The following is a 15,250-nucleotide window of genomic DNA, read 5'->3' as shown; positions in this document are numbered from 1 at the left end:
CATTCACTCACTCATTTTCACGCCGTCTCATGTTAGTGGCTCTTCGCGTCGACCTCGACGAGATGGCTGAACTCTTTTTTACTACTCGACAAACTTGGCCCTATGCCACCAGAATAGCTGAGGAATACTTGTGCCAGGGCTTGTTTCCAATTCAGGGTACCGGCCAGAATGCCCCTGTTCCCAGCGCGCGCGCGCGTCGTGGAGCGCATCTTCAATCGATGAGGTAATCGGCATGTAAAGCAGGTTGTTGTTCAATCTCCAAACTAAGCAGCCGCATTCTTCGGTGTGTGTCAATGTGGCTGTTAAGGCATAGCTGAGGGCTGGTGTCTCATCAACAATTTCCTGGGAATGCGCAATGACGTTTGTTTGACGGGAAAGGGCCGCAGGCGAGGCATTATCAATCATGATTTTCAGTCTCGTGCAAGCTCGGTGAGCACAGACTAGACACTTCAGGTGCTCTCTGAGGTCTCCACGAACCACAGCTATCAACTAATACGGCGTATGTGCTGTGCCACGAGGATGAATGCGACTGACTTGGGGGTGTGTCAAGCAGGCCGCGTGAGGAGGTCGTCGAACTATCGGTTGACCAAGCTGCCAACCTGCAAGAATCATCAGACTGCTAATTCTGACGCCCGCGAATGCCGCCGCTCCGAGGAAGCCAGGCTGCTTACGACAGCGTCGTGAGACCGAGGTGTGCCGCGATGCTGAAAAGAGACGGATGATTTCCCAGTCGGCGACCACTAGAGGCGCCCAGATCTTCGAAGCATGGTGCCCAGCTTAATTCAGGATCAGACCTAGCAGTCTCGTCCGTGCAGCCATTCTCTTCGAATGCTGGGGGAGGATAGTAATTACAGCTTATCCGCTAGGATGTTCATCAGGCCTAGCCTTCGAGCTGAGGAAAACAATTGGCCCGGAGGCGACGCCGATTTGTGGCAGCTTACTGCCCTATCGACGCCGTCGAGGGTTGGCTCAGGGTCCTGTAGCCATTCTCTGTGTGTGTGGCTTGTTCACATCAAGAGAGAAAGAGTTCGTGCTGTTTTTAGCCTGGCACGAACGGCTGTAACAGCGTTTCGGGGGGCGAAAATGCGGCCGTCGCATGGAATTGAGACATTCTTTCGAAGCTAGGAACTGGGGGGGATGAACATGCGATTGTTGGCCAAAAGGTGGGCGGCCAGAGCGCTTCTTAGCTCCGAAGCACCGAAGCAGGTCCCTGACGATCTGGCTCTCGTCCTGGGACCGTCAACCAAAGGGAAAGCTTCGGGATTCCTCATTGGGTGAGGAGATGGCCCGATGAACGAGTGATCTGCCTCGGGAAGTCGGCGAGCAAATGAGGTTTTGTTCATGATACGGTGATTTCAATTGGTATCTTAATTTCGCTGCTAAGTACATGTCTCAGAGTTCGTCATTTCGCATCATTAATAGACTAGCTCAGAACTCCCATCCCCCTCAACGGTTTGCGCAAAACCGCTAAAGAATATTTACGAGAAAGGTAAGATCGACGAGAAGAGAACAAAGGCTCAAGGTCCTTCGAGACTAACTGGAGCCTCCATTGAGAAGAGAAAGGGTCGTTTTCTGTCTTGGCGTTGCTTTTGGTTCAGACACCAGACGAAGAAAAGAGGACCCTGATTCATGAATCATGCTGCTGCTGGGGTTACGGATCCATTTCGGACTCGCACCTGACCTCGCTCTCCGGCACACGGCGACCTTGGAGATATAATGCCGATCGTTAAAGGGAACTGCCATCGCTCCGGGTTGGCAGGATACCGAAAATAAAGCCAGCATGGATCTGCAAGCAAAGGATCACGGGCTGGCTGCATGAACGACACTGCTCGGCACATGACAGCACTGCCCTGACACTGTGGCCGCCACCACTTACTTGCCACACATCATCTACTGCGGCGCATAGACGAACGCCAGTCTGTCAATCTCGTCACCGTCCCGTCCCAGGAAGCCGACAATCTGCCATCCTGAGGGGGCCGTGTGCGTCGCGCAGTCTGACGTGGACGCGCCGGCCTCGAGCGTCTTGCCGGCGCTGGTCGTGGCCTGGATGTAGAAGTTGCGCGTCTGGCCGTCCTTCTGGCCCCAGCACAGCTTCGCGGCGGTCCAGAACTCGGAGTCGCCAAGGGTCAACGTGGCGGCGGTGCCACCGGTGCCGCCGTGCGTGAAGACGGTGCCGTCGGCGAGGGTGAGGCCGACGGAGTCGAGGCGGTTGGCGCCGTGGAAGGTGAGCACAGAGGCCTTGGGCTTGGTCTTGCCGGCGAGGGCGGTCAGGTCGGAGAACCAGTTGCCGTGGGGCCCGCCGGAGAAGTCGGACTGGCGGAGGGTGGAGGACAGGGACCAGGTGAAGTTGCCGGTGACGGGGTTGTGGTCGGTCAGGATGCTGCCGTTGGACTGCAGGAACTTTGAGCTCTCGTAGGCGAAGTAGGTCGCCTTGACGTCGAGGATGGGGTTGCCACGGTAGAAGATCTTGTCGACGGTCTCGCAGTAGTTTGTGGTGCTGGGGTTGGCGCAGAGGGTCTCCTCGGTGGGGACGACGCCGTTGCGCTCGAGCTGCAGCCAGACGTCCGTCATGCCGTTCTGCGAGGCGAAGACGCCGATGTTGTCCGAGGTGCGGGTGTAGCGCGAGTTGGTGTCGCCGAAGATGAGGACGGCGTTGCCGGAGGAGTTTGCGTCGATGTAGTCGGCGACCTGGTGCAGGTTGCTGTTGCGGGCCGTGAGGTCGTCGGCCTCGGTGCCGGCGTCGGTGTGCAGGTTGTAGATGTCGACGTAGACGCCCTCGGCGATGCGGGCGCGGATGAAGGTGAAGCCCTTGGGCGTCAGGCAGTCGGAACCGGAGGCGTTGGAGCACGTGTTCCACTTGATGCGCTCGAAGTCGATCCAGTCAAAGTTGGCGAGGGTGTTGAGGCCGGAGCCGAAGGGGACGCCGCCCGAGGTCGCGGTGCGGTAGGCATGGTTGTCCGTCTCGTAGATGTAGGCGTGGTAGTTGAAGTCCTAAATTTGGGTGCATGATGCGTTAGGTTCATGATGCTTATTTTTGTCTTTTTGGGCAGGTCTGCAAGGCGCAATCGTTTATTCTGAAACAGTGACATCGTGGGGTGGTGGGTTTGGTGTTCAGAGGCCTCTTGGGGAGAGTCATGCTTTGGGGGGATGGTCCCTGGTGCATTGATGGGATCGGAGCAACTGTTGGCTCATGCGCAAAAGCTTTTTCTTATTTCTCACGTGTCGCTTCTCAGGGATAAGGGGTTGATGAAGCGTGCGAACAGCATCCTCGCTTGGAGGATGGGAAAGAATGATTTTTTGTGACTTTTGTTTTTGCTTACCTCTTGGACGTTGATGAAGTCATAGCCGTACTTTGCAAAGTAGGATCCGATGGTCCTGGAGTTTGTCGTCTTGTCGCCGGGGACCTCGTTGTTCTGGAGGATCTCGGGGAGACCAGCGACGTTCATCGCGAGGACGGTGAAGTCGCCGGATGTCGCCTGAGCGGAGGCGACGCCTGACATGGAGGAGATGGCACCTCCGGCGAGGAGCATCTTGATGCTGGAGGACTTCATGGCTGCTAGCTTTCTCTGAACGAATGTGGTGATGATGCTTCTGCGTGATGGAATACTCCGAAAAATTAGACGACGGACAGGAGAGCAGATATAGCTTTCGGGTGACTTTCGAGCAGAGGAAGCAAAAGAGAAAACGAGGAATTGGCACAGCAATAGCGACGATAATAGACCAGTGGCGGAGCTGGGACCAAGTGTTGAATTTATTAAAGCTGAAGATCATTCGCATGGAGATGAACCGGTTTCCTAGGCGAGGTGAACCCCGCAATATGGGATGATTTTAGCTTCACTCGTTTACACTAAAGATGGGATCAATAATAGGCATTTTTTTTTTACTGCTCATGACAGGCCGAATGAATCGAGAAGGTGACAGTGACAGCACCACCACCGCTGCTGTGGTGGGTTGGACATGGCATTGGCATGGGCTCTACACGGCTCGTGACGGTCATTTTGGGATATTCTGCCCAGTATCTCGCGAGCCCCCTCACCGACACATTGTAGGACTCAAATTGCACAGCGGCAGTTGTGACCGCTTTTGGGGTTAGCATGGAGAGCGCCCCTGGTCTTATCGGGTTGGCGATGTGACGCTGTCAGCAGCGTGTTCAGGCACATGGCGGAGTTCGTTGGTCGATGGGTGATGGGACGAAGGACGGGCAGGGGGGGCTTGAGGCCTTGAGAGCCTAAGAGGTGGGATTTATTTGGGCGCTATGTGACTGTTGTCGGGGTGGGAGGCCGGTGATGGAGCTTGATGGAGGACTCGTGATGGATGGGATGACGAATTTTGGGTGGTAAGTCGTCCTGGGCGATGGTAGTCTTTGGGAGATTGGAGATCTCGGCGGGTGCTGCCGTTTGCCGAGGCCTTTAGGAAGCTGGTCACGAAGGCATGTTGAGGATGTGATTGGGCAGTAAGGAGAGTCTTTGGAGCTTTTCACTACACGTGGATGGGACACTCGTTCTAGAGTTCCATTACTCTAATCTTGTTTGCCTTTCTTGCCTTTACTCATTTGAATACCGAAGGGGTCTTTTATCGGTTCACGTGGATCCACGTGGAGACGTTGGATTATGAGATTCGTTCAAGCGGGCATATCCCATGTTAATGTGGACTTGCCCAATATTTCTTTCTTTTTGGTCGCTTTTTCTTCAGCGGTAACGGTGAGGAAAAGGACCCGCGCTGGGCAGAAATATATTGGATGTGACCCCCAAAATCGGTCGGTACGCGGAAATCTGGCGAAAGGGAGCCGACGACCGGACCACGATGCGGTCATGGAGCCTATCTGCAGACCCGAGCCCCTCGTGTCCCTCGGCCGAGTTTGCCGGATCAACGAAATGAGGATCCCCACTGCCCTTGAACGAATGGGAAGGGTGGCATTTTCATGAACGGTCGCAAGTCATGTCTCGAGATATGTCCGAACGAACCTGAATGTTCATGTTGTATGAACTTGCGGAAAGGAGATGGGATGAATTGTCTCCGCTGCCGGATGACGGCGCGGCCTCGGATGAGTTTTGGATGAGGGTTGACGTGAACTACATACAACACCACGAACGCTCCGGCAGACAGCAATCTCTCATTCGGAACCGCTGGCCGAAGGCGCGATTCAGCTTCGATTGTGCGGGCATCCGTTGACTATATCTGCGACAGGGCGCGAAGAATGTTGGCTTGGCAGCAATGCAGCCATCTGGAAGACGTTATCCAAGGCAGGACCAGGGCCATGGCAGGGCTTCGCCGGCGAGCGGTTTGTCGTTTCGGCGGTGGTCTGGGGTGGCCGGCCCTCCGAGCAGTGCCTCTCTTTCGCCCCCGACCCCCGACCCGGCGACGTTTGCGAACGGAGCCTCCCGGTTTTTGGGGGTAGGCCGCGGTTCGCGGTCGTCGCCGGGGGCTTATTTCCTGTGCGGCTTGATGATTACGTGCTTTTTTAGGGCGCCGAAGCCAAACTTGCGTCTGCCGAACTACAAAACATTACGGGGCTGTATGCTTTCTTTTGCTGCATGTACTGCTCTCCCAATGATCTGGAACAGGCCCCGCCGCTGCTGCACTTAGCCGAAGCTCCCATTTTTAGAGTCGGTCCCTCAGGTTAGGCATAGGCAGAGACTCTTGCTGCATGGCGGCCTTCATCTGTGAAGGTTTCCAGGGAAGATGGAGGGGGCCCGGCGAAACGATCAAGCCACTGTGGAGATGAACGCCGTCTTTGTCGAACGACTGCGGATAAGAAAACTCAAATCAAGAGAGATTGATCGAGGGAGCGGGTTAGTGAGATATTGTGATACCAGCGGTTCCAGGCCTTTGTTCCTGGCGGTGTTTCGGGCTAAGGAAGTCCGCCGCCACGCAGCGTGGCGGCTGGGTCGGCGTGTGTTTTCTTGGCTTAGGGCCATTTTAAGAAATTCCATTTTAGAGATCGCGCGCGCGCGCTTATTCAGTGTTGAATAGGCTTTGATATGCTGCTATCTATGGCGGTTGATGGCGGCAGATAGATGAAGGCAAGGAAGACGTCATGACTCGAAATGGTTGTCGCGTGGCTGCAATCGCCATCTACGTGCGACTTAATGGACGTCACGACTCACTGTGGGAGACTGGCTGACTTGCCATTGCCCCAGTGGACACAGGGAGGCGAAGTACGCGGTAAGAGGAATAATAGCAGTATGATAGGTGACAGGCAGATAGCATCATGGCCTTGGTTGAATGACAAGACTCGGTCACTTTCGCATCCCATCTGACTCGATTGCTGTTTGGGGATGTCTGCGCACGGCCCCGGCGGTGATCAGGGACCGCCGTCGAGGTCTGGCCGGGAGGGTTGAGCTCCGGGTCTCAGAGTGTGTCGAGGGGACTCCATGCGGAGGAGGGGTGAAGGGTGGGTAGACGGCCATGGGTCCCGCATGGCCATGTGATGGTTATGAGGGCGATGAGCGGGAATTATTCAGATTTCCGTGGCTTCTGCATGCAAGCACTGTGGGAACATGCACCTTTGCCATGCGGGAGGCTGCCGTATGGGCAGAGGCAGACGTGGTGGCATTCGATATCATGGCTGTGCTATTGAGACTCGGTCAGGGTCATGGACGATACTTTTGGACCTGGCCCTACTGCCCTACCGGCGATACCGCCGGCAAGATAGAGTTGGAAAGTCAAGAGTACGTGATTCAGGTGCTTTACCTCGTATGCCTTGTCATTCAAGGCCCCTGGAATTCACATTTGGGCCCTTCAGTGACGGGTTACCGTCGTCACTAACAGACGAAATGTCCCCGACACGGCAGTTTACGGCGTTTGACGGGTTCCCAAGAGCGTGCTTCGTTCGCGATAAAGACATACCTTGGCAAACTCACGCGGCAATGGCAGACACTCGCTGAATCCATGCTTCCGGTTCATCCGGCACACATAACTCTGTCGCAGTTTAACTCGCGAAATAGCACAAAAGAAGTTCGTCTGCCCTGCCAAGACCTCGTGATATCTGGTCCGTGGCCAACATCCTCTTGGCCATTTAGTCAGCCGGCGAGCCGGCGAGAGGGCCTAGACCCGAGTTACCATTCGGCGAATTTCATGTGGGGGTCCGTCGTTGACAGCGGGATGCCGGCATGGGATTCTTGTCCTCTCGTCCTGCGCCAGCGGCCGTCCCAGGGCCTCCAGGGGACCTGACCTTGGACGAAAGACACAGTGCCTCGCCGTACCGTCCTGGCAGACAGAGAGGGTCGGTTCCATTGGGGAGGATGGTGAAACTGGGCCACCGTAGTATTCTAACGTCTGAGTGATATTAAGCATGATAACGTTACGGGCGTCCGGATTGTTTTAGACGGTATATTCCATGACTACGACTTACCCCCACTGGGTTTGGACCCTGATGGGCGATGGTGTTGAGGAGAGATGATGCCTGTCCCATGCTTGACGTGATTACGTGCTTCAAGATGGACTCTTCTCCCGAACCGCGCCCGTTCATTCGGTGTCTGTTCCGTGAAAGTATGGGCCCATCCTCTGAAATTCAATCCGGAGGGAGAGAAAGCAAATCCAGGAAACCGGGCTTTCGGTGGAGAGGGGCGGAAGGGATTCGTAGTCAAAGAAGGCTTGGATTTGCATCCCCACACGCAACTCGTCATCGAGACTTTGCTGGGGGAATGTGGGAAGACGACTATCGGGTCGCAGGGAATGGAGGACCGGAAAGATCGCTGGGGAATCGGCACGGTGTTGAGGGAGGCTCTTGCGTCCGGAGCTGCATACGTGTATTGTGGAATCCGTAAGTGGAGAGGAGGGCATTTGCAACTATCGAGGTGCCAGCCTGCTGGGAACTGGCCTTTTCTCAGAGGGACCTTCCAGGATGCGCCCTTGTGAGAGTCATGAAAAGGATATCTTGCCAAGACAGCTTGGGAGCGATCAAAGCTCCCTCCCACCATCCGAGGCACGGAAGCTTGCGATAAAGAGGATGATCCCATCTGTAACCACGTTTTTCTTCTTGTTGCCCTTGGGTGCGTGGCCCTCCAGGAAGTCGTTCATGCGATCGAAATCAGGGAAATTCGCAATAGCTTGATGTTTCTAATGTTTGGACTCTTCCTCGCAACCAGAGACAAACGCAGCTGTGGAGGGTCACAGGCCGGAACAGGCCGTGAGAAGGACGGTTCTTCGGATAGGCGCTTGTGTCTTGGGTTCCGTCGTCAGGTTGTATCAACGGTGCAGACTGTCTCGCGAGCGTCGAGAAAACGTGGAGCCGCAACGGAAGATGATGGGATGGATTAAGACACACTTTTCCCTTCGCTATCGGTCGCGTCGGACTGGAACGCGGCCAAGGCTGTGTGCGTCTGAACTCTCAGGTGTTTGACCAAAGAGAAAGGGGGAAAGGTGAGCAGGAAAAGTTGGGTTGACTTTTCCTTCCCCTTTTCGAGAACATTTCTCTTCCGGGCAATGTCGTACTCGCACGGGATGCGAACGGAGTTGTTGGAAATCAGTGGCCCGGTGATGTTGGTGATGGCTGCATACGGAGTCGGCGCCGGTACGGTACGGCGTGGCGCTCGCTTCTCCTCCGTGAGGGTCGCCGCTTCGCCGGCCGATTTCCCGAGCCAAGGGAGTAACCCAGTCAATAGTATTGTGCTCATCAACAAGCAAACAACCGAGCGCATGACAAGTGGCGGTCATTTCATCATCTTGATTGAACGTCATTTCTTTTCCCTCTCTCTGAAATGACTGAGTTCCCCTCTCTTCCTCTCCTCCATGTCCTGCACGCCCGGGCCCCCAGTGTCCACCACAACGTCTGATATCACACTCATCCCACGAGAAGCGTTTCACGGACCACGCCAGGCCCTGTGGGATTTTCCGCGAGGGCTTCGCTGTCCCCTCCCTCGCTTGTCTCTTTCCGCGTCCGTGCGTGCCAGGATCACAGGATTTACCCAACTGACAGTCCCGCCGAGAACGACATGCGGGACATCCTCGGCCTGTGGCTGTCTTCCCCTCTCTGACGGCTCTTTGAGAACATCGTTCCGGTGTCATTCATCACATCATCACAGCTCCGTGCCGCCATCGGGCATGCCATCCGCGGGCGAACAGACGCGCCCTTTAGTGATATTCGGCAGTCTCAAGTCGATGCTATTGACCAGGTGTCGTACTTGCGCGCGAGTTAGAAGGGAACCTCTCTACCGCCTCGGTAAACGGCCCTGCATGCCTCCCTTGTATCGCTTGACAGACTGCGGGGCTCCCAAGAAGCAAGCAAGGCCACCGACAGGCCTTTAGACAGCTGAATGTGGACGCGCGGGGGTTAGGCACTAGGTATTTCGCACATAAACCACCCAAGCTCCAGCTGTCAATGCGGGCAGAAAGCGCGGTTTCGCAGCCCATGTTGCGCAGCGAACAGCAACGCTGCGGTGGCTGTCTTTTCTTTCCTTCTTCCTTCCCGCACTGACCCTCCACACCTCCAGAATAGGCCAATACGGCCCTCCCTCCCCCCGGTTCCCTGGCGGGCCTGGTCTGGTCCTTGTCGATATCCCTTTTCGTGTTAATAACTGGCATCGTGGCCTTCAGGGTTCTGAAGCTGTCTGGGCTGAGAAGAGAGGGGTGGGCGTGGACATAGAATCAACACCAGCAAGTGATCGGGAGGGACCACCTGCAGGTCGAGACAAGCAAAAGATTCAATTAAAAGAAGGTGAGCAACGTGCTTCGTGCCATTGACGGGGGTTCGATTGACGCTGGTGAAAGAGTCCTCCTGCAGGGCAATGACACGACACCCCACTGTGATGTCCACCGTTTGACATTGAGATCGGCCCTGCACATTCCCTCCAACGGTGCGAACGCATGGGGGACTCTGCCTGTGGCATGCTCAACGCGGCATATCAGCTAGGCATGGTGGCATGCTATGACAGTGAGCAACTTCATGTGTGTAATATGCCGCGATAAGACGAGATGGCACGTTTTAGCATCTTCAAGCAGTGTGTGTTTGCCGAAGCATATCGCGGCGTATCGATCTAATCTTGCAGCTATTGCTACAGAAGATGCGGTGCATGCTGCGCCTTTCGGCGAGAGATCGGGACGTGTGTAGGTGTTCCCAGTCGCTGCGCAGCGGCTCGCAAGTGTTCTTCTAAAAGAGCTTCGCCGGCAAGTTCATCATGTGATACTCCCCGTCCGTATCCATCCCGCTCCAAGGGCCAAGCTGGCCTGGAAACCTAAATGCAAAAGGCTTCGCCGCTTGCCGAACATCAGACGGAGACCAAGAGCCAGACCAGGCCCCAAAAAAGTGCGCCCGCCTCTTCGCTTGCCTGCCGATGACACAACTCGGTAGGGATGGCCACATGGAAAACTCATCAGCCGAAAGAGAAGGACTTCGGGGTTGAGGGGGGAGAAGAGAACTCCACAGATCGCAGATGGCCAAGGGAAGGAACATCAGGCTCACGTTTCACATCTCGCCGGTAACAGCAGGGCCCCGCGTCGACGTGCTTTTGGGGAAATTTGATCATTATGCACTTAGACGCAACGGAGGGTTTTGCCTATTGACCGCTGGCGTGAAACGGCAATTGAAGGTGACGATTTGCCTTTGTGGCCATGTGGTTTTGGTGGGCGTTTCGACTCGTTCACTTGATGGACGTTTTGGAACGGTTGTGATTTCAGGGCCCGCGGCGTTTTGGAGGGTATAGCGGCTGTCAGTAAAGAGTGTTTAACGTATGATGTCGGGCTGGAAATAGTATGGCGTCTTTCAATGTGCATGATATAGTGACGTGCTTATTGCCTTAACATATTGATAACGAGCTATAGAGTTTCGGGAGTTGGGGTATTTTCGTTCTGAGCGCGGAAAGTTTCGGGGGCGTATTGACAACTCGTTCTAAGGGCTGAGATTCATAATAGCATAGTTTTGTCTAGTGGCTGACGTGAAGGCCGGCTAAGAGAGATAGGCATAGTGACAGCTTTTAATGGCCGAGGCCGCATATGTTTTCATTTGCGACTTGGCCAATCGTGGTTGTGGGATGTCTGTCGTTGATATCGTGATGCTCTGGTCATCCTCTAACCTCGAGGCGGGAAGCTCCGCAACTAGGCAGTTGCCGCAAGTTTCAGTTCTCGTGACCATTCCACAAGAGGCTAACACCCGTCCTGTAAAAGGATACTGCATACGATGATTTGAAAAATGACAGAAACAGAAACGCCAGGGAGGCCTTGGGATAAAAGGGCTTACCATAATCATCACAAAGCTTATGACGAAGATCATATTGACAGGTGTACGCGGACCTTAGCATGAACACAGGGACTATAGTATCAGTCTTCTAGAAGAGAGGTCTTACACGACGATCATGTTTCGTGAGCCAAATTCCATGTTGGAATCACCAACTTCTGGGAAATGGATGGAAAGGTGTGGCCCTTTCCTAAAGTTTCCAGCTTCGAGATGCAAGGCCACCACAACGACGCTGTATCCAAAATGAAACGCAAGATTATTAATAGGAATCTACAATAGTAATGTCCCGCCTGTGTATGGATTCACTTAGAGATGTTGGCTTTGATACGTGCGCATAGCTTGAACATAATGAAGATCTTAATCGCATACACGCATTTGATGATGGCCTCAAATCATGGGGCATTATACAGCAAAGCCCTTGAGTGAGTCATCTTGGTTGATCAGGCTGGGAGTTCGAACGACGCCAAATCAGTGCAGCCTTTCCTCAGCTGATACCTACTTTCGTTCTAATTCGAGCTGGTCCGTTGTGTGCCATGTCTGTCTTTGATAGTTGGAGCTACCCGAGGTTAGGAACTAAATTTTGAGACTGTTCTCATTGCTGAAAAAAAGTGAGGGAACCGTTGTGTGTACAATAGGACAGTCGAAGTTGCCTTCATTTGACTCTGTGTATGCGCATCGGTTGAGCACGCATTGACTGCGTTGAAGTTGTAGCATCAATAGTTAGTTCTCAACATCCTCCTCATCATCATCATCGTTCTCGTCGTTATTAACACTGTTGTTATCATGCCAACGACTTCATTACTCAACAAGCGTCAAAAGGATCATATGGACTTTGGTTTGAGGTTGAATAAATAGCATGAACGTGAATAAGCAAAATGACGACTCGTATAAATATTCCTTCAACGTAGCTGTTTGAACCGTTCGCAACCGCCTAAGTTGCCTACGTATATTGCCAGCGCCCTTCCGCCTTCGAAGAAACAAGTAGACACTTAAACTTGAACTTGAACGTGAACATTCTTTACGTGATGAAGTTTCAACGGCAACACAATGAAATTTGCTTTGATGACAATATGAACTTATCCGAGGAAAAACCACTTCAACTTACACTCCTTCAGGCGGGTACACTAATCCTGACCAACCCTTCTCACATCCATTCTTGGGTCAAACGAGCCGCCGCAGCCCAATTAAGAACTACATTGAACAAGCTCAGGGCCAGAACAGCACACAGTAGTCAAAGAAAAACGGTTTGCGCGAGTCTCTGTAGTGACGAAGGAAGACAAGATGCAGGGCGCCGACCCAAGTTTCCACCACCACACGAAGCTCCGCCCGCCACACCTAAGGCTCCGCAACCTCGCAGGTCTTCAACAACCAATCCGATATGGTGTAGTGGCCAACATGATGCCCTCTCATCTTCGAGAGGCAGGCATAGCCCCGAGTTCGATTCTCGGTTTCGGAAGTCATCCGCAACGCATGTTGAAATATGTCTTTTTGCCTCAATTCACGATATTTCTCAACCAACGCCTTTTCAGGTTCATGATCCGCAACTACTAACTCCTTTGACAAAGTTGCCTGCTTGGACATGACGTGATTGAGAACGACGGTATGTCACCCAACTTCTTGATGAGGAAAATCGCTGTATTCGCCTCATACCCAACTTCCACACTGCATGACATGCAATGCATGCAACCTCAAGTCCGTAATTACGCGCCCAGCTCTTGGTCCCATGTTCCAACTCGCATCAAAACATGCCCAGGACAAGAGTATTGAAGAGCAAGTTACTAAACGTCAACGCCTCATTGGCCCGAAATGCACACTCGTTGGTCTTGCAGGACAGCGTCGTGCGATGTTACTCGCTGCTGACGGCAGATCCCGCCTAGATCCGGATCCCGAGGCCAACCCGCATGTGAAATGCTTGCCCATGCATTGGTGCTGACGGCCCGCATATCTTTGATCTGATATTTGCAGCTCTCGTGTCTGATCTCTTTGGCTCGCCAGTGCTGTGGGCTCCACGGCAGCCTGCACGGCAGTCGCAATCGCAACTCTCAGCCTACTTGAGGTTACAGTGCCGGGCAACTCGTGTGGAGGGCAAATGCGATGCGGTCCACTAGGAGGAGCCAGTTGATCACACTGCGCGACGTATGTAATTTGCGTAAAACTGCCTATATCGGTAGTATGTTAGGTTACACAACGTTGGTTGTTGTTACAGTTGTTGATGCCAAGTGATATCAATGATGGCAGCCCAGAGGCTAGATCTTCATCAATGAGGAGGAGACTCAAACACAAGAAAAGAGGAGACTCAGACATAAGAAGGCAGAGGAGGAGTTGGTTCATGGACCTTTCCCCAGCTCTCAAGTCGCTTCCGTGCCTCCCCTCTGCATTTCTCCAAGTGAACCGTAGCACCCAGCCAAAACCGACATCATGAGCTTATTTTCATCAGTGTTCCACCCAGCCGCTTTGGCATTCATCCTCCTCCCATTCATCTACCTCATTGGAAGTTGGGCCCTCGCAGCCAGACGTCCCAAAAACTATCCCCCAGGGCCACCCGCGATCCTAGGCCTGGGCAACATCCTCCAGGTCCCACCGGAGAAGTCCTTCCTCAAGTTCACAGAATGGAAGCAAACCTACGGCGACATGGTCGGCCTCAAGATGGGCGGTCAGAACCTAGTCGTCCTCCAGACCGCCGAGCTCGTCCGCGAGCTCATCGAGAAGCGCGGCGCAATCTACTCGGACCGGGCCACGCCCTACATCCCCTCCCAGATCATCAACCCGGGCACCGTCATCTTCCAGCCCAACGACCACACGATCAAGAAGACGCGCACGGCGATGCAGTACATGTTCCGCCCTGCGGAGCTGAAGCGCGTCTTCGCGGTGCAGACGGCGCAGTCCGCGATCCTGATGCGCAAGATCCTGGATGATCCGAAAGAGTTCCGGACGCATATGAAGTATTGGGCGCTCGCGACGCCGCTGTCGATCCTGTGCGGGCGGAAGATCCAGGAGGAGGGCCCGAGTTCGACGGAGGAGTACTTTGCCACGCAGGCGAGGTGGCTGCGGTTTCTGAAGCCCGCGCAGGCGCCGCCGGTTGATTTGTTTCCGTTCATGAAGCACTTGCCTGACTTTCTTGCGAAGTGGCGGAAGGAGGCGCTGGTGTTGAGGAAGGATATGTGGAAGATGATTTACTACATGCTCGATGGCGCGAAGCTTCAACATGGTACTATTGCCAAGGGGCTGCGGAGTCATGATAATGAGTCTGTCATGTCGAGGATTATCATGGAAGCTGAAACGAATGAGGATATGCGGATGGGTGACCATGAGCTTGCGGTTTTCGGGGGTGGTACGTTGGATGCGGCGGTTGACACGGTCATCGCCTCCACTTCCAGCGTCGTCATGGTCTTTGCCGCGTTCCCTGAGGTTCAGAAGCGGGTTCAGGCCGAGGTCGACTCCATCTGGGGATATTCTCCTCCCACAGAAGAGAGGCTTCCAGAAGCCAAGTTCTTGAGAGCAGTCATGATGGAGGTAAGCTATCTACTAACTCAGATGTCTGTGATGAAGCTGACCATGATACAGGCCATGCGCTGGCGCGGTGCCGCGCCTCAAGCTGTCCCGCGAGTCTTGGCTCGCGACGACACCTACCGCGGGTACAAGTTCACCAAGGGCACCGTCTTCATCATGAACGTCTGGGCCATCCACCGGGATGAGAAATGGTACGAGAAACCCGAGGAGTTCAACCCGGACCGGTACATGGACAATCAGTGGGGCGTCAGGCCCGAGATGAAGACCGCAGCCGAGAAGGAGAACCGTCGGCCCACGTACAACTTTGGGGCGGGCCGCCGGATGTGTCCAGGCCTTGACTACGCCGAGAACCAGGTGTTGATTGTCTTGGCCAAGCTGGCCTGGGACTTCAATGTCGTCGCGAAGAAGCCGCTGGATCTTGACATCAACACTGGCTTCCATTCTAACCTGGTCCTAGAGCCTAACTCGTTTGATGTGGACTTTTTTGCCAGAGAGGACTTCAAGAAGAGCAAGATTGTGGAGGATGGAGAGAGAGCGAAGGAGGTTGTGTCTGCTTGGGTGGAGTGA

The 15,250-nt window shown here is 54.1% G+C and overlaps 2 protein-coding genes across 2 annotated transcripts; one reads left to right on the top strand and one right to left on the bottom strand.

Moving 5' to 3' along the window:
* Positions 1–1,890: 1,890 nt before the first annotated feature.
* On the bottom strand, positions 1,891–3,551 carry spmT (Sphingomyelinase; the record flags this gene model as incomplete). Its single annotated transcript, XM_032029409.1, has 2 exons — positions 1,891–2,991; positions 3,321–3,551. The coding sequence occupies 2 exons, from the start codon at positions 3,549–3,551 to the stop codon at positions 1,891–1,893; spliced, it is 1,332 nt and encodes a 443-aa protein (XP_031891071.1).
* Positions 3,552–13,591: 10,040 nt separating this feature from the next.
* On the top strand, positions 13,592–15,250 carry patH-0 (Cytochrome P450 monooxygenase patH; the record flags this gene model as incomplete). The annotated part of the gene is made up of 2 exons (XM_032029407.1): positions 13,592–14,686; positions 14,738–15,250. The coding sequence occupies 2 exons, from the start codon at positions 13,592–13,594 to the stop codon at positions 15,248–15,250; spliced, it is 1,608 nt and encodes a 535-aa protein (XP_031891073.1).

This window comes from Colletotrichum fructicola (genome assembly GCF_000319635.2).
Source record: "Colletotrichum fructicola Nara gc5 chromosome Unknown KSG_Nara_v1_contig09, whole genome shotgun sequence".
Classification (NCBI taxonomy): Eukaryota; Fungi; Ascomycota; class Sordariomycetes; order Glomerellales; family Glomerellaceae; genus Colletotrichum; species Colletotrichum fructicola.
This window is presented reverse-complemented; position numbering and strand designations above follow the sequence as displayed.